Here is a 19,701-nt window from a genome sequence, read left to right as displayed (position 1 = left end):
CACTGTCCTAGTGCAAATTAAGCAGCTCTGAGTTGTACAGCATAGCCAACACTCCTATTATAATACTGATGCCCACTCCAGACATATGGCACTGCCTGCCACCTAGGTACTCCACTAGGGTGCTATTGTCTGTGTGTAGAAGACATGTCTGAGACCTCTCCCACATGTAGATGATCCATGGGTTACAACGTAATCCTCTATGGCTTCCTTGATAAACTGCAAAACTGACTTTATTTATTTTGTACCTGTATTTAATGAGATAATATGCCACGAGGTTATTTTTTGTTTTGGAACATGTCAGCTCCATCCACACTGATTTGCACAAAAGAAGAGAAAAGCTGACAATGAAGGACCACTAGAGGATGACAGTAGAATGTCTGCACCCTGAACAGCAGGGAAAAAAGTTTATTATTAATTTATAATACCTTAGGCATGGAACAGGACCCCATTGTGTTAGGTGGTATACAATCACAGAACAAAGAGATAGTCCTTGCCCCATCTAGATACTTACAATCTAGGATACGTCTGCTTTGAAATCAGGGACTTCAGCACGTGTAGGCATATCCAAGCTAGCTTGGATCTAGCTAACTCGAATAATAATAGTGAAGCTGCAGCAGCACAGGTGGCAGCACGGATTAGCCTCTTGAGTACATAGCTAGCTAGACCAATGCTAGCTCAGGTATGTCTACACGTGCTTCAGTCACACCTATGGCTGCAGTGTAGACATAATCTTAGTACAAGAAAAGAGACAAGGGATGGATATAGACAGACAAACGTAATAATAAAAAGTAATCTCTCTCAATTGGCAAAAAAGTAAAGCAAAACTAGGAACATTCAAGTGAAACAACTTTGAAGACAAGACTTCTGAAGCTTATAGTAAAAATCAAGACATCTTCTAGAAATAGGTAATTTTTATAGCTAATTGTGCTCACAACATGAATCCCAGATTACTAAATTGCTGTGAATCTGTTCTCAAGTTAAATGGAAACATGGTATCAGGATGTGAGGAACATCAATGAAAGTTTGACTAGATCACTCTCTAGCCTAATATGCCACTATTTTGCTTATATTTGGAATGGTAAGAAAAGACAGAGATTGTCAGGACTGCCAAGCTTTGGAGAGAGATATCTGGGACTAGATATAATCAGCCCAAAGAGGATATACCTGTGTAAAGAGGCAACGGATTTATTGCTTGTTTTTCCATTCCCCAAAGAGTATCACAGCACACAAAGAAAATTACCAAAGGATTGAAAAAAGAGAAATAGTTACAATTCTTCCAATGAAGGGCAATCCTTAAGGACTGCACAATTGTTCAGAAATAATATTTTCACAGAGAATATTTCTGTCTTGTAATCCTAAACGTGATCCATCAAACTGCTACACAGGCAGAAACTGAAGGACTGCACAGAGGGTAGGTAGCTACTCATTCTACTCACTACCTTAAACCAGAACTGAAAAGAAGAATTAGTGAGGGATGAAGGGAATTTTGGAATATTGGCCAGAGTCTGGTGCTGAGGTGTAAGCAAACTGAACGTGGCTGGGACAAACCCTAAAGGCCATTCTGCTGGTCCAGGATCAGTGGATTGCCTTGAATTCTGACCAAATCCCATCTGACCCCTGCCAGGCCCATTGTGTTGGCAGAACCAGGAGAAGGTGGTGTAAGATGGAAAGAATGTGGGCCACCATTTGGCCTTAGATTTGTATTCCTATATAAAGCTACTGCATTCGGTTTAAATCCTGAAGTTCTGTTGAGGTCAATGGGACTTTTCTTGAGTAAAGATTATAGGAAGCAGAATTTTATTATTGAGACATAGGGGCTTGAACTGGAATACCAGGTCTGTGAATTGTGGGAAGCTCTCATCCAAATTGCACAGATCAGGGCACCTGAATTTCTTTTACTGGATTTCTCTAATTAACAGGAGGCATAAGAAATAAGTGACAAATTAAAGCTACCTGGATGACATTATGGTAACTTACCCACACAAAAGGTTCCATCATTAGTTACAAACTTCTCTTGACCACTGCTCGATCTGAAACCAGTTGCACACATGCAGTAATAACTCCCCACAGTATTGGTACAGTTGGCGTTCTCTCCACAAGGTTGTGTAGCATTTTCACATTCGTTATCATCTGTCAAGAGACAAATTACATAAAAATAATTTTCATTTGCCAGTTTAACAAAATAATGGTTTAATCTGGACTCCAGTATTTTTTATTTATAGATGTTGAGATTAACATGCTGATTATTTGTTTAACACTGGCCTCACCAATGCCAAAGACTTAATCATGCTCAAAGCCACATAAGTATCCAAAGTAAAACTTTCCACTACATGCATCTGACAAAGTGGGTATTCACCCACGAAAGCTTATGCTCCAATACGTCTGTTAGTCTATAAGGTGCCACAGGACTCTTTGTCACTTTTTACAAAGGAAAACCAGCTCTGTATTAGAGCAGAACAGAAATGCATGTACTAAACTGATGTTCTAGCAGGAATCCCCACTTCCAAATCACATATCAGGTCAGATACGCTCATGTTTGCCTGATCTCCAAATAGAGACCTGGTGTGATGTCATGGGTCTCAAACCCAGGCCTGAGAGTGCCCAGACAACTGTCGCATTTTCATCTCCACCCAATGTCTGCTGAAGCCTGGTGGGTTGAGGAGCTAATATAACTACAGCCTCAGCCGAGGCACCACCCACAGGAGCCTGGATTGGAGGATCGCCAAACTCCACGTAAGCCAGAAGGAGGCATAGGAAGTTGTCTGAGCAACTAGGTAATTCCCTGTTGCTGCTGCATTGGATCCTGCTTGTGCCTGCTTCCTTCATTCTGCACCCAACCCTGTTCCTGATTCCTTCTTTGCTCCTGGCTTCCCCCTGCCTTTGTTCCTGCTCACCATTGTGCTCCTGCTCTGTGCCTGATCCTTGCCTCTCTTCCAGTTCCTGTCATTTTGCCTCACTTCAGTTACCAGTCCCAGCGCTGACCCTGGGCTCTGGTAATTGGCAGTTGGCTCTGGTGCTGACCCTTGACTTTATCTGCTGACCTGGACACCTGCTGTACCCACTAGACCTGACTTCTGCTCTGACCTTCAGACAATTGTCCCAGTCCTTAACATGTGGATGGTGTCCCGAGATCCACACATGGAGGATGGGCCATGGGCAGGTGCACAGATATACAGTATATTGTTCTCCACTTCCATCCTTCTAGAGATTTTTTGGAAAAGAATGCATTATTTTTGCTATGGAGCCTCCTCTCCTTAGGGTCCCTGGGACAGCTAATGCCAAAGAGAAGAGGGCTTCTGCCAGGGGCAAGAATTCTGACCTAGATAACCTTAATCTCCCACAAATTTTGGGGGATTCACCAACTATAAAGGCAGGCCCAGTGGTATATTTCAGAAGGGGGCCAACCCATGCTCTCAATGGAACAACAGGGAAATAACTTCATAAGGGTATCTTTCCGAAGATTACCTCTCTAGACACCTTTCCTGTGGGTTTTATCATGGGGGAGAGGGAGGAGAAGAAGAATGATCCAAGTGATTTGGCAAAACATACTAAGAAGCCATAGACTAGCGCATTAGTCAAGTGAATCAATACACACAATACAACTATTTCTTCTATTTTCTTCCATGCACATTGCATTCTGGATGCTCTATCCAATTAAATAATCGTCTGACCAACTTTAGGGAACACTGCAAAACCTTAATCTTCAGTAAAGTCTATTCATTATAGCAAGAATGACAACACCGATACCTCCACCCACTCAAATGTTCCCCCCCCCCAAAAATCCTGAAGCAAAAGAAATAAATTAACCTACCAAGAGCTCCCCGGAACCAAAAAATACTCCAAGCAGAGTTTTTAATCCTAAGAGAGGGAGGCTCTGGCTATTCCCATGAAGTCCACTAGGGACTTTGCTCTTACTTTTATATGAAAGATGCTCAGAGTCTATAGTGATGGGGAGCAGTATAAAACCCTAAGATATAACTATTAATTGCAGAAGAATATTTATATTAAGAGGCATGGTAGCAGGGGAGAAAAAATGATGGCAAATGTCGCAAATAAGGTGTTTTCAGACACAGGAGCAAGACTGTGCCAGCAGATAAAGATAATACCAGTGTGCCAAATTTGTTGAGAGAATGGCAACATTTGTAAAGATATAGCAGGAACAAATTTCTGCCTTGTAACTTATTCTGGACCCGTGGAATAGCCCAGGCACAGGGACCTTTTCAGATGTAAAGTTAATAGGAAGCCCTTTCACTACATGTGATTTAACACACCTTTCAGTTAATTCACAGTGCAAATGCCAACTCAGGAACATCAAATGGATTTACAACATTCTCCAGAGGACTTTGGGTCAATGCTAATGAATGGATTACACTCATTATAACTAATATTGTAATTTAATTTAATAAGGAATCCAAGTGTAAAAGCAATTTGCTAATGTATGTTAATATTTATTTTATGGCTTTAGCAGCTGTACTTCTGAGAAAACAATAGAGAAGGGTGTGTGATTTGGCTCTCACTTACAGAACACTTGTGTACCCCCGAATTAACTTCAGTGAAGTAATGGAATTGCATCAGGGAAAAAGTGGTATAAATGAGATCAGAATCAGAGCCAGAAACTAATAATTTAAGCTATGAATACTTCATGATCAGTGGCATGCTTCTCACTCCAATGACAAGCATGCTAGAGTACATGCCATAGAAAACTTTAACCTTCAGGCTGTTTTCCTTTAGAACTCACCCTCTTGGGGACAGGGAGTGTGACGATGGAATTGCATTTTGTGTGTGTGTTTGGTGATCTTGCTCAGAATGACCCATTATTGTGATGCATACTATCCATTAGAACCCTAGCCTTTCAGCTGAAAAAAATCAGTGTGTGGCTATGAGTGTGCCATACAATTGCTACTATTAAGATAGAAAAAATTGGTGTTGTGGCAGGCAATGCCATGATTTCTAGAAAATAAGACACACTGGTTTTGGAAAATGTGGGGTGGAAGCCTTAGAAGAACAGAAGTGGGTAAGAAAACTGACTATATGGAGATTTATTCAAGGCCAAGGGGAAATAAAGCTGAATAGACAGAGGTCATAGAATTTTGTGAGTGGAAAAAACAAAAACTCCTGCCTGTATTTTCTAGTGTCTCGGACATAAGAGCTCCAGTCCTGAAAGCCTGGCTGTATTATAGCTCTCAAGTGGCCCAAAGAACACTCTCAAGCAGTATAAACTGACTCATACAGTGGACACCATTAAAATCTTTACAGTTTTGCCTAATTAACTTTCCTGTGGTATTGGCGGCATTCCATATATTTAGGGAGCTCATAAATATTTTAATGGTAAGCATTGTATATTAGAAGGATCTCCTGTTCTGGGAACCTTTTCAGATAAGTGCTCCTGCTGCCCCCCACTTTCCTCAGAGGAAACAAGTCTCTTTTTTAATCACCCTACAAGCCTGGCTTGTTTTCATTCATCTGGCCTGATTAGCTAATGAGCACAGAATTTTAGGCTGCTTACACAAAGGCATCGCAGGAACTCCTTACAAGGAAGATTATGAAAGCTAACTTCCCAGATCACTTAACGTCAGGTTTACATGGATGCAACTCCATATACATCAATGGTTCTAATCCTGATTTCCTCCCGTGTCACAGACAGCAGAATCAGGCCTGATCTATGTATAATTTGGTTCCACAATGTTTAGGAGGGTCCTAATAACTGTGTACAAACATTTTAGGAATCTCAGTACCAAGGAAAGAGAGAAACTATTTAGTATTGAACCTACAAGTGCTGACATGATGCACAGCAGGAAGCAAATGGCTATTGCTTTCTAGCACTATCTGTAAATGCAGGCTATAACTATGTACAAGTGTGCAGAGAAGTAAGTCTCAAGTCTCTTGTATGGTTCCTCTTTTACTCTGCAGTAACAGTGCAGGTAAAATAAAGGGTAGGACACAGCAAGACAGAAAATGTGTGTGTCTAATGACATATAGGAGTAAGTGTGAGCCGTAGCATCCTTGAAGACAATGGACTATGCACATGCTGTTAAGTGGTTTACTGGACTGGAGCCAGAGTTCTGAGCTCCTTGCAGGATAGAGCTCCTAGACCAGAGGAACTTGGTGGTCACACTGCATTGTTTTCATTAATGCCTGATAAAATTCACCAATTGTTCCCGGTCATGGTCATTACCTTTCACATGCTTGCACTGTGCAAGATAAACTTTTCTGATGTGGGACAAGGCATTAGAAATAGGAGTAATAGGAGAAACTATGAGATCTGTTTTGACTGAGGAATAGCCTTTGAAGAGAAATGGTGGATATTCCATCACCTGAGACAATTAAAATAATTGGACAATGCACTAGAAAATGCATAGTAGAGAAGGAGCCTGCATCAGCAGAGAGGTGGAGAGATGCCCTGCAGTTGGGGTGGTCATTTAGACTTGTGCAGAGTGGGTGCAAAATGCTACCAAACTCAGAATGGCAGCATTTTACACCATTTTGCATAGCTGTCAACAGTGACACAGGGAGTGCAGTAGAGAATTAGGCCAAACATGACCTCGCCATCTCTAACTTGACCACCAACTCTGCTTTCAGAAACAACAAGGCTTGTCATAATCTAGATTGGAATGCAAGAAACCTCAAAGTCATCTGAGATGAAACCTAGCAATTTACATGTCAAACACAAGCAAAGTGAGCATCTGAAGTGCTAATATGATATCAATGAAGACTTGACAGTAAACTTTCATTTAGCTTTCCCTACACGCTCAGATTTCATATATATATGACATTTTGAGTAGACCGTGCCAGGGATCTAATTTAGTGGACCACGTCCTACTCCCATTGAAATTAATGGCAAAAGTATCATTGATATCTGTTGAACAAAGGGGATGCTCACTATGGAAAAAAATTACTGAGTTCCCGCAAGGGACAGAAAGGGGATGTGTTTTCATGAAAAAAGAAATTGCACATAAATGGAAAGTTTGCAGTACTGTCCAGATGGAATTTCTGCTATGCAGTTGATGGAAGGTTGCATCCCATATATCAATGAACAGTGGCAAGGGTGGCCATTGTCGTATTTAAGTATTCTGCTTGACTTCACAAAAAATATTTAAAAACCATTAACAAAACATATTTTTCAATTCTTTTTATAGTCAAGATATTGAGCTACTGTATAAAAAATTCCAGTGTGAAGCCTACGAGTTTAAAGATGTTTTTCCAATTTTTACATAATTTATAATGCTATCAGATTTGTGGTTTACAGGGAATCAGACAAAATCAGGATTTATAGATTAGAAAATCTCTAACCCCTTCTTAAACAAACTTGTTTAGCAATATGGACAGAAAGGAGGATACCCTAAATGACGAACAGGCATATGAGCCATTTGCTTTGTTGCTGTATAATCTAATTATGACGTGCATGCACAGTAAAGCAACTGCTGGCAAAAGAAACCCATTAAGCATTGCAGGCAATATTTCAGGAATGCAAACTGAAAATCAAGGGAAAGAAATGACACAAGTGAAACAGGTATTTTTTAAAGATTTTTTTTTTTAAATAACTGATGAAAAATATGAATGACTTTTAGAAACAAGAGTGGTCAAATGACAAGGGTAATTCTTGGGCCTAAATGGAAATGTGGCATTCCAATCTACTTGATATACAAGAGGTTCATAGAATGGCTGATCAGTCTTGAATTCATTTTTTTTAAGCACAGAGTTCTATAATATTTGGAATGCACTCAAATTGTTATAAATTAAATATCACAATGGGAGGAAACCATGAATAATTTGTGACTTAGTTACAGGAAATTAGTTTTAAGTAGCCCAAAGATCAAAAAGGACTGTACGTGGGGGCGTGTACGAGTAGGGTGTTTTTTTGTTATAAGTGTAAAATAAAAGAACAGGAGTACTTGTGGCACCTTAGAGACTAACAAATTTATTAGAGCATAAGCTTGTTAGTCTTTAAGGTGCCACAAGTACTCCTGTTCTTTTTGCGGATACAGACTAACACGGCTGCTACTCTGAAACCTGTAAAATAAAAGTGATTATTCATGCTGGTCTCAAAAATATAAGGATAATGGACATCTGTTTTCAGAGAACACTTTAAATTTTTTGATGCACGGGCATATTTATAGTCAAACAAAAATCAAGTCAGTTATTGGCCAAACTCAATTTCTCTGCTAGTTTCCAGGCTACATATAAAGTTGTTCTAAAAGAATAGGTCTGAGAGACTGATGTGCTTTTACTTGCCCACTGCATTCTGAATTGGGGTGATGTTATTTCTGTATAAACAGTGCATGACATTAGTTCATGAATTAATTATAGGGGCTAATCCAAAAACCACTGATGCCAAATGTGTGTCTTTCCATTGACTTCAGCAGGCTGTGTATTGGACTTCCCCACCCCCAACCTTGTAGCTTGTACAGCTACTGGTAAAGAAAATCTATAACTATTTCTTTCAATGCAGTTATAAGAAAGTTTTACATATGGAACATCTCTTATGCATGAACTCTAAATTGTGGGTGAAATACAACTTTTGGCTTAAAATATTCATTTGTGTCTTGATGCCGCCATGTTACTGAAAAATGCATCATTGTGCTATTCAGCACGACTTTAACAATCTCCATCCCCATCCCACTCAACATTTCAGTTTCTCTGGCAATTACCCAATTTTAATGCATGATGGAAATAGGGTGACCAGATGTCCCGATTTTATAGGGACAGTCCCGATTTTGGGGTCTTTTTCTTATATAGGCTTCTATTACTGCCTACCCCCGTCCCGATTTTTCACATTTGCTGTCTGGTCACCCTAGATGGAAACTAAATTACAATCTCCAATATGGATGTGTTGGAACTATTACAGTTACAAAACAATATCACTGGTCAGTATTATGGCAGTAGCTAAATAGAAGTCCCTGAAGTGCCAACGGTAGTTTAAACGTATGGTTTGATTTGAAATACGCTTTTCATTTTTTTCTTGAGAGAAAGCACAAACTTTCCTGGCAGTTAGCTGAGCAAAACAACTGCCTTAAAGGATTTCCATTACAAATTAGTGAATCTCCATGATAAACTTTGTTTCAGTGAGAACAGTTTGTTAGCCAAGTAGTCTCAGGTTCAGACCCGCCATACTAGATCTTAGCCAGGTAGCAATAGCATTATTTTTCTTATTAGAAATTTTGAAATCAACCACTTTCATTTAAAAAGAGAGAGAGAGAGTTTAACACTTTTGTTCTCCCTCAACTACAAAATATTTCTACAACAAATTCAGCCCTCTTGGACCCACACATAGCAAGCGGCTTGCTAAAATGATGCACTGAGTTTTAAAAAGCAACAACTGAACAAGCACAGTAGCTACTTTCCATAAAGGTAGTTACACATTTGATATTATTATGGTTAATAAGATCCTCAGCTCATACTGATGCTAATGTATGTTCACAGCTTTATTGTCAGATTTTCCTCCCTCCCCATATTACCCTAAAAGAAGCAATTAAAACAAAGAATCAGATTGAGCCCTGATTCAGGCCAGCATAAACCAGGTCCCTGGTGGTCAAAAATCTGTCAGGGTGGTTGTGACAGCACAAGCCTGGGGACTAGCGTGAAAACCATCACAGTCTGAAAAATGGACAGCACTGGCTGGGAAGGGAATGTAGCCAAGGTGGCTGGGGAATACACTGATTCATTGCATTCTGCTGTTCTCCTTTGACAGCAGCCTCTACTGCTAGAGCTCCTGAAAAGCCTCTGGGGGAAACTTAAAGCTGACCTTCCCCAACATAACCCCCAAGAGAGAGCAGTGGTTGAAGTGCCTCACTTAACCCCTCAAAAGCAAGGAAATGAAGGCTTCCTGTAAAACAAATTCCAGTGCTACTCACCCTGCTGTGCTTAGCCTGTCTAGAGGTCTCAGAACAGTGGGTGATCTTACATACATTACTCATGTGCTGCACTACAGTATCTCTACAGTTATAAGAGACTGACCTGAGAATAGCAATGCCATTAACAATCCGGCTTTCCTTTCTGCAATATGTTACCATTAATGTTAATTTAGCACAATTTATTTATGATTCTTAAAATATTCAGCATTTAGGTTTGGTCCAAATCAGCAGGAAAGAGCAGATGCTTAGATGAACCATTTGAGACTGCAAAACTGGGCTGGAAATCTCATTAGGATTAATTTTTTTCATAATGGGCCTGATTCATCCTTGACTTCCGGTGCCTTTGTGCCAGCTATGCTGGCACGAAGGGAATCCACAGCAGCCACACAGCTGCATGGGAAATACCCATGCCTCTTTCCCGCTGTGCTTTCATGGCTGTGCACCTCCTTGCAAGAGTTTGTGGCACTGGAGATGCCCCGGGCATTCTAATAGCATGCTGAGGTCTTTAAGGCATGTGGGTATAATGGTTCCACACCAGTTCCAAACTAACCCTGGGAACCCCTGGAATCAGTGAGGCGCAAGTCTGCCCTCTCAATCCCTGCACCAGGCTCTGCATTGATGCATGGGCAAATTGAGGCCAGTATTTCTTGTGCTTCTAGCTGAACAATGGGGCTGCATATTCCATGTAAACAGACTCTGAGGTCCTGGTTTGAAACTTGAAGTGCAAAGCAGCCCCCCAAAATGAAAGACAGTGGGGAGGAAAAGGGTTACACTTTTTTGAAACCAAAAAAGCATTCAGCATTGGGTTTATTCAGAGCTTGGGCAAACTTTGGAGAGGTTCTTATGTTACCCAAAAAGCTTTCCTCATTATTGTTTGTAAAATCAGACATTACAAATTAAATGTGAAATGCATTTATTGTTGGGATAAATGCCAGTGATGAGAAGTGTCATTTGCTTAGCTGCACAGAACAATGCACTTCTCCAATGCTTGTGGAGTATCATGAAAAGAAAATCTATAATTTGTGATCATTCGTATGTGGAGAACAGAATAAAAGAAAAAACATCATTAAAATGCTACTCCTTGACTGGAAAGAAAACATTTACCCTGCAAAGCATCAGCTGGGACTCAAGAAGAAGAAGCAGGCACTCAGATTAGTCAGGTTAGAGAAGGGAAAGTGAGCATGGGTGTGGGGGGCAGGGAATTCAATCATTTAGGATCCGTGTGAAGTCTGGAACAACTGCGTACAATCTCACTGTTCCCATACGGAGAGGGATGTGTTTATTTAGTAACGTCCTTGGCACTGTCACTCCTCTTCCCTCAGAAAGTCCCGTGAATGTGTGTGTGGGGGGAGGAGACGTGTCACACCCTCCCCACCTTGGTATGATTCACCAAAAATGTGTGTAGGTCTGCAGCACTGCACTGTTGAGGGCGGGGGTATCTCAGGAGCAGCAGTGGACAGGAGAAGACTCGGTACCCCATCTCCTTTACAGCTGTGCTGCTTGGAAGCTTATGGGTGGTTCCAGAATTCATGTGAAGAAACAGTCAATTGCTTGTTTCACTTAGCTAACTCCTACCCCCCTCCCTGTTTAGAACAATTTGAGGAAAACTTCACAAGCTGACGTCACAGAGACTTCCTCCCTCCGCTGTGAATTTTCCCATAGGAGGCGGCACTCCCCACACCCATCAGGAATAGCACTGGCTGTTCTATGAATTCATCACAAAGCAAGTAGAAATTTGACTTCAAATGGCATTATGTCAATTTACACCAGCAGAGCATCTGGTCTGGTGAGATTGTTAAGGCACAGACTGAAAGAAGAAAAGTGAGTGACCTGTTTGTAATAGCCTAGTTATAACAGAAAATGATGAGTCACAAACAAAATTGAAATGCTGGCAGTCCAGGTTAGGAGTGAGTTGTCTGACTTCTCAGTCTGTGACTGTGAGGAATGGATTAGTTCTCTGGAAAATGGGCTGATGGAGACTTGACAAGAGGAGATAAACAATTATCCAATTTCTATTGAGAAGTCACATGCAGCATCTATTCCTGAGTAATTACAAATACAGCGAACTTATTTGGAGAGGATGTGGGCGAGAAACCGTCATGCGTGACTAAACATTTTGGTCCCACACCAAAGATTACAGAAAAGAACACATCAGCAAGCAGTTTGATTAAAAAAAGAAGAAGAAAAGTTTATGTTCTGGGCAACACTCTCCCAAATTTCCAGACAACAGACCCTGATCACCACCAGCCAGGAAATGCATCACAACAGTCTGGCTTACAAACCCTGTCATTGCAGTGTGGATAAACAAGACTACAGCTTGAATTAGGCAGACACACCTAGGGCTTTATCTAACGAGCTACTCATAACATAAAACAGACAACAAAGGGCTTGAGATAAACAACACTACATTAGACTAAGGTATATGCCCACATTTTGTTTATATAGGGTCAAATCCTGGAGTCCTCAGCCTGTCGACTTTAGGCCCAAATGACAGCAGAAACTGCCCATTTCCAATTTGCAGGTGGGTGCTGGGGTGAGAAGCACTGAGGAGAATTTCACAACTCCTTGCCTGCTAGGAAGCCCTCCTCAGGAGCACGGAGGGGAGTTTTGAGCGGGGCTGGAGTTAGGCTGAGACCTAACTATACTCTGACCATACGGTATGAAATGGACTGTGCTCACTGGCTATAATGATCTATATGGGACTACTCACATGCACAAAGTTAGGCACATGCTTACATACACTGCTGAACTGGGGTCTACTGGATGCAAGGGAAAACCACATTCTGTTCTGGTTTGGTCCATTATAGAGTTAGGGGCCAGACATGAAATTTGGATCCAGATTCAGGTGGGGATTCTGAACTCCCTCAAAGGATGGGGATGGCAGATGGGTGTTTGGATTTAGGGTTTGGCTCAGGCTCATCTCCACTGAACTCTGAAAAAAGAGCATTTTCTTGCATGAACTGCACTATCATTCCCCCCTAGTGATAGGATGTGAAATGGCAGTACAGCCTTCACATTGACCTGGAGCAAGTGGATCCACAATTTATTCATATATAATTATATTTTAAGTGTGGGAAGAGTCTGGTACCGAAGTGGGGCCAGATCTATAACTCACTGAAATTAATGGAAAGGCTCCCATTGACTTCAGTTATTTTTTGTCAGGCTGGTGGAGACAAAAATGGCACAGAAACAGAAGGAAGAATGAAAAACATATGGCCCATACTCTTCTCACCATAAATGGATCAAGTTTCCAAGTTCCTTCCTCAGGGAAATACAATCTGGCATGCACCCTGTGTCAAACATCCCACTTGGGTATCGGACACAACATGCTTGAGACATTATGGCAAGAGAAACCACCATTGGATGCCTAGATTTCCTCCATTGAAAAAAACTGAATTAAAACAAGGTGATGTATTCTTGAATTGGAGTATATCAGATGTAGCTTGCCAGCCATATACAGGTGTGAATGTTTTTCTGAACACTACCAATAAGGGTTTTGGAAATTTTCACGCTTATTACATTAAGTCATTCTCAATTTGTGTTATGTTTTTTTGTTGCTAACCGACTTATTTTCATTAAATAACATCTTCTAACCAAGAAGTAAAGAAGCATATGTACATTAAGAAAATGTTTTCTTTTAAAAGGAAAGTGAGAAGTGAAGCAGTGTCTCGAATTGAGAAAGATTCTTTGGTTGATAACAATGCCCACTGCAGCATTAAATATGCAGTCCAAATGAATGCTTCATTTCAGCAGGGTAACTAGAACAGTATTTGTTTTAAAACTAAAAACAGACATCTCCACTGTAATTTCTTGTGGATGTCCCATTGTATTTTCAATTTGCCATGGTGCAGATATTACGCCAGCATTACAGAATTAGAAGGACCAGAACTTGTAATGCTCAATTCTAAGTGCACAATCTCAAATTAACTCTTTTTTGGCATTTGGGAATACAATAGTTTCTCCTAAGAAATGAATACCAGAATCCACTCTACAAAAGCATTCAGGCAAGTCAGAGCTAAGGCTACCATTCAGCCCTTAATTCACTCTGCTGTAGCTATTGCACAAGATAGATCACCCACTTCTGAATCTTCCAGATGCAGAACCAGTACGATTTATATGATCTTCTGAAATACGTAAGCCCAGTAGCACAAATTCAGGATGGAACATCAGCCTACATCTGAATTTACTTTCTTTTGCATGTTTAAAGCAGAATCTTTAAACCACCTACCCTCAGGAAAATGGTTTCACATCTAACTACTAAGTGCCATTTTATGTATAGCACAAGTTGTGTGCATCTGCAAAGGTAATATCGTTGTCTCTGTGTGTTTGTGTGTACGTGTACCCTCAGCATAAGTTAGTGGATCTCTCAGGCTGTTCTAACTCATGTCAATTGCTAGCAGCTACAAAGGGCCTGCAAATGCAGTCAGAGGCCAGAAAGGCACACATAAGTATTGACCACAGCCCCTTTCCTCGAGCAATGCCCCATCTACCGGCAGCATGAATGGGGATGGGTAAAAGAGTCCTATGCAGGCTTCAGGGTGTCATCTGTAACCCAAGGTGATACTCCAAGATTGCCTATGCCAATGCTACACAGCTTAACTAATTAACAATATTTTGAGGAGGAAAAAAAATTCCATCTCTGCTGAAAACTTATTTGCCAAGTCATGATATCAGATTAATTTAAAAGTCATTATAGGAAATCTCAGCTCCGAGAAACAATGGCATATATAATATGAGCCATTTAGTACCATCAGTGTGGAAACAGAACTCCTGTTTCACTTCACTGGGTCTTCCACGTAAAAACTGGTGCTACATTATGGCACTATGTATGATATATATGTAATAGTGTGTTACCTTTCCCTTCAGAAATGCCAAGCTTTTTAAAAAAGAATTTGCTTTAAAGTATCTAAAATAAAGTATTTATTAATTTTCTTGCTTGCTCTTAGATTGAGGTCTGTTATAATAATGCCCTGAACTGTTACAGAGGGTAACTGCACCTATATTCCACCCTCTATGGTCTACCGAGGGTACCCACCTTCAGGCTTCCTCCTCCCAGCTGTTTCTGTCTTGGGTGGAGACTCACATCTCACTCCCTCCTGACCAGGTGTATTTAAGATAGCACATTGCCTGCCTACATTGTGAAGCCCCCAGCAAGTCAGGCCTACTTTTCTTTTCTCCTCAAAGGCTATAAACAGCGCAATTCCCCTCAGTTATAAGTTATCACCCAGCTTTCCCTATGCAAGCACGTTAATTCTTATGATGAAATCATTACAGAGAAAACATATCAAAACAATGGAAGAACCGACACACATACTAATAAGCTTACCAAGATCACTCCAACTCCCACAAGGGCTCTGGTCGGAAGTCAATCCTTCAAACCCCACTAAGGGGTTTTCGGATACAAGTTCATAAATGCCTTGGCTCAAAACAAGCACACCATGAATCTCAGAGTCACTCCTGTGTACTTGTTGTGCCTCTGATCTTGTCCTCATGCAACAGTGACCAGCAGACAGAGGTCCCCTCCTCAGGGTGAAGTTTCAAAAGGCTGAGTTTTTGCATTACCCGCGGGGATACCTTTGTGTACATCTCCCCTTAAAGATTTCCTGGGAAAACACTTAACTTAAAAAGTTCATTCTTGTCTTGCCTGTTGTTTCAAATGGTCCTTTGAAGCTAACAGCACTTCCCAGGGTTTACATTAGTCACGGCTCCCCCCTTGAGATGTTACCCACAATAACACAAACATTGGCAGTTTAATATAATTAACTCCTAAAATACTTCAACTTAATTCAATAAGGTTTGTCCTGGATATTGCAGGAAATTGCATATCTGTCGCACCCTGTCATAATAAAATAGACCAAAAGATGTGGTAAAAATTGCTTTGACAGAAGTAATGGTTCAAATACAACAGAAACCCTTAAAGAAGGGCCTTCTGAAGAAGATATTTGCACTGTGTGGAGCAGCATTCACTGATTTCTAAAACCAGGAGCTAATTATCCTCTACATGGAGAAAGTCCTTTTCAGAGATCTGTCCGGGTATCAGAGATTGAGACTATGATATGCTTTAGTCAAACACAATTTATGGGGCTCACTGCAGAGGTAACTGGATGAAATTCTATGGAGGTCAGAGTAGATGATCTAATGGTCCATTCTGGTCTTAATCTGTGACTTGATGAGAGACACTGAGCTATGTCGCTGTGTCTCCTTTGTTATTAAGGCTGAGTTATTAAAGGAAAAACAAGCCCAGTAAATAAACCACTTGATGTTAGCATGGAGTGGACATTTTTTTTCTTTAATTGCCTCTGCTTCATTCTTCTTTTATGACTACACGTGAACCATAAAGCTACCATGTCACCAAATAGCTACACGATGACTCCCCTAGTATTAATGTGACTTGATCATAAACAAAATGCCTTCTATATTATTTGTAAGCCATTCAGTTAAATGCTCTGGAATTCAGTAGCTTCACTATTCAACAACAGACTAACTCACAAAAGGAAACCATTTCAATCTATAATTGAGAAAAGCTATTACTTTTTGGAAAAGTTCCAGTCTCCAAAACGGAAGATATCATGTACGGTCTGGCAAGCTGAGATCTAGGAGGAGACACCCAGACTGAGGTATTCCGCCCAGAGGGAAAACATCCCAGCCATACTGCAGCTAGACTAATTACTTCAACTATAATAACTACTGTAAGTATTTCTAGCTACTGTAAATGCTATAAGTATTCAATCCCTTGGTGAAAATTCTCTTCAGATAAGGAGTGTGTAAATTACTGACAATCATGTTCTTAGACCTGAACCCTAAAATTACATTTCTGGTAACAAGGGTCACCATCAAAAAGATAGGGCCAGATTGTCCTATCCCCAGGGCCTGCTCTTTCATTTAGGTGACCTAGGCAGTTGCGTAGGGCACCAGGATTTGGGGGGGGGGCAGCATTTTGCCGCCCTTGGCAGCAATTCGGCGGCGGGTCCTTCACTTGCTCCGGGACCCGCCGCCGAAGTGCCCCAAAGACCGGGAGCGTGGAAGGACCCCCCGCCGCAGAATTGCCGACGATGACCGGGAGCGCGGAAGGACCCCCGCCTAGGGCGCCAAAAACCCTGGCACCGCTCCTGCCTATCCCTTACTTTGCTGTGAATTAGAACTAAATCCACTGATATCAATGGAGTCACATAGAATAAGACGGGGAGAATCAGGCCCCCCTGCCAAGGAGTAGCAGATTTTTGGGTTTTCATAAGTCAGTTTCCTCTTTGGAGCAGAAATTGGTGATTTGGAGCCAGGTATTTGCCTAGTGCAATTTGTTTATTTACAAAATAAACACCTGCTTGGTTTTCTGGAGCAGAAGAAGAAACAAATAGTACATAGACAACCCTCTCTGGCAGAAACCTCAGGCCGGACACCTCTGCCCTGCCCAAGAAACAGCTCTCTTGCCTCTGTCTCAGGACTCACAGTATATCTACACTGTTAAGCAAGTTAGCTGAGCCAAGTTAAAATAACAACCAAGACATGGCAACTCAGCTATTAACTTGGGTTAGCAGCTTGGAGTTCAACATGAGCTGCTAAAGTGAGTTAAAAGCTGTGACTTCACTGCTATTTTAACCCAAGTTAAGAACACACTTTTCCCCCCGTGTGGACATATCCACAGTCTTTGCCAAAACTGATGACTTCACAGAACAGTTTTCCTCTTACAAACTCAGCTTATGAGCTTTACAGTTGTGTAACGCTGGCAGCCCCAAGCTGCCTTCAGACCACATGGTTTGGTGAGCTGGGTTTCAGTTCTCCTTTTGTGCCTGTTTACAATACAGAGGATTCTCAAAGCTTGAACTCCAAGGGGAGAGTGAGTTAACCCACTCATCGACTCCTGTGTGTGTAGTTAGCGTATGAGAGAGACAAGGTGGGTGACTGCAAACATAGTTTATGGCATCTTAACTCTTTCCATGGGGAGCTTTGCCTTTGATGGTTATATCAGTGTCCCCTAATGGCAAACCATTAAGGTATTTGTCAATAGTTATTGCACAGTGATTTCAAATACCACTAATGTACCTGAACAACTTATGTAAATAACCTTCTTAGTTATTACTGAGAATGTTTGTGCATGCGCGCGTGCGCACACACACACACACACACACACACACACACACAAATGCTTGGCACTGAGATGTGACACTCCCAGTTTATACAGTGAGCAAACTTGACATGTTTCCATTTTCAAAAAAACGATTATAGATTTAGAAAAAAAATGACCTACGAGGCAAGACTGGTTTGTTTGAGGAAGGTCATACATTGTTCTCTTTAACCACTGAGGACAGGACAAAAAGTAATGGGCTTGTGGAATCTCCATTGTTGGAAATTTTTGAGACTAGGATAGACAAACACCTGTTAGGGATGGCCTAGATTAGACCTCAGTGGTTCAGGAGTCAAATTAGTGATCAACATTACCCACAAGAGCCGCAGTAGTGTGAATTCATTGTTTCATTTACTCTCTCTATATATAATTCTCACAGCAAAATGACTAACCAAGTATTCTAAAATTTGTTATTAACATAGTAAAAGTATCCTGATTGGTTAATAACGTAGACTGGTTAATAATTAAATCACACAGTGTTTTAATGTCATGTGCTGCCAAGAGCCGCAGGAGACACACTGAAGAGCCACTTGCAGCTCCCGAAACTCAGTCTGAGTATCCCTGGTTGAGATAATACTTATCATCCTGCCTCAGTTCAGGGGACTGGACTAGATGATGTATCGAGGTCCCTTCCAGTCCTACATTCAAATGATTTTGACAGATTCTACTGGCTTGAGAGATCCCTGTTATATGTATACAAGTTAATACTGCTGAAACTCGTAGTGACACTTCAGGGGTGTGTCACTGCCTGCCCTGCAACACTGAGTGCCTTCAGTGCTACGCTGCTGTGGCTCACAGCCCTGATGCCAACAGCCAGTCTACAAGCATGCAGGACTCACCCTGGCTTCCACCACCCAGTTACTTTTTGCAGAGTGACCGCAATACCCTCCCAGGCCTGAATTGTCCCCAAACTGTTTGCCAGTGTAACAATCTGCTGAGGTTCAGAGAACTGTGAGTTACTGGGTTACCCTTCTCAGCCTCAGCAAGTAAGAGTTTTGCTAGTGCTAAGATGAGTGGCAGCTCCCTGCCATACTAGCTTGCCTGCAAACTCTTCAGGACTCTGCCAGTGTTGCCTGGCAGGTAACAAACAGCACACTGCAACTACTGAGTTCCCAGAGATGTCTCCCTGCAGCATCCAGCCCCATTCTTACTGAATACTTACAGAAGTTATTTAGTTTGTTGCTCCTTTAAAAAGCCAAGACACTGCAGGTCATTAACTTAACTGGGGTTTGACAAACACTGTTATTTCAGTCACAGCACTGAATAGGTTTATAGCTCCTGAAAATATAGTTCAATCTTAATTTAGGACTTAACTTCACCAAAATTAAAAATGGAATTTGATTACATTTCATCCAGTTTGGGTGACTTCACCTTAGGAAAAACAGAGATTAAAAAGGTGCGAAACAATAAAATGGGTAAGCAGTACAGGAAGACACGTATGAAAAAATGTTGCAAAAATTACTATCATGTAGATTGGAAAGTAGTGAATGAAGGGATTCAAAATTATGAAGATTATAGCCAAAACGAATAACAACATCTCTCCCATAATCTGAAAGCAAAGGGGGAACAACGAATTTAAGTGGCTATACATTCAGAAGAAATAAAAGAAAAATACACAGAATATAGTTAATATAGGGAACTCACTTCCACAAGAGGTCATCAAGTAGTTGTACAGCATTCTCTCCCATGTTGATTGGCTACTTGCTCCAACCCTCTCCTATTCCTTCC

General features: G+C 41.1%; 1 protein-coding gene across 1 annotated transcript in view; it reads right to left on the bottom strand.

Moving 5' to 3' along the window:
• Positions 1–19,701, bottom strand: part of LOC113407216 (adhesion G protein-coupled receptor L4-like) — a 99,448-nt gene that overhangs the window by 43,804 nt on the left and 35,943 nt on the right. The window contains exon 3 of the mRNA XM_026655414.2: positions 1,978–2,130. Coding sequence (XP_026511199.1) covers positions 1,978–2,130 — 153 coding nt within the window. The remainder of the gene's footprint in view (positions 1–1,977; positions 2,131–19,701) is intronic.

Source organism: Terrapene carolina, unplaced genomic scaffold (genome assembly GCF_002925995.2).
Source record: "Terrapene carolina triunguis isolate 2854851 unplaced genomic scaffold, T_m_triunguis-2.0 Scaffold210, whole genome shotgun sequence".
Classification (NCBI taxonomy): domain Eukaryota; kingdom Metazoa; phylum Chordata; order Testudines; family Emydidae; genus Terrapene; species Terrapene triunguis.
Note: the sequence above shows the minus strand (reverse complement) of the source record. Positions and strands in the feature narration are given on the sequence as shown.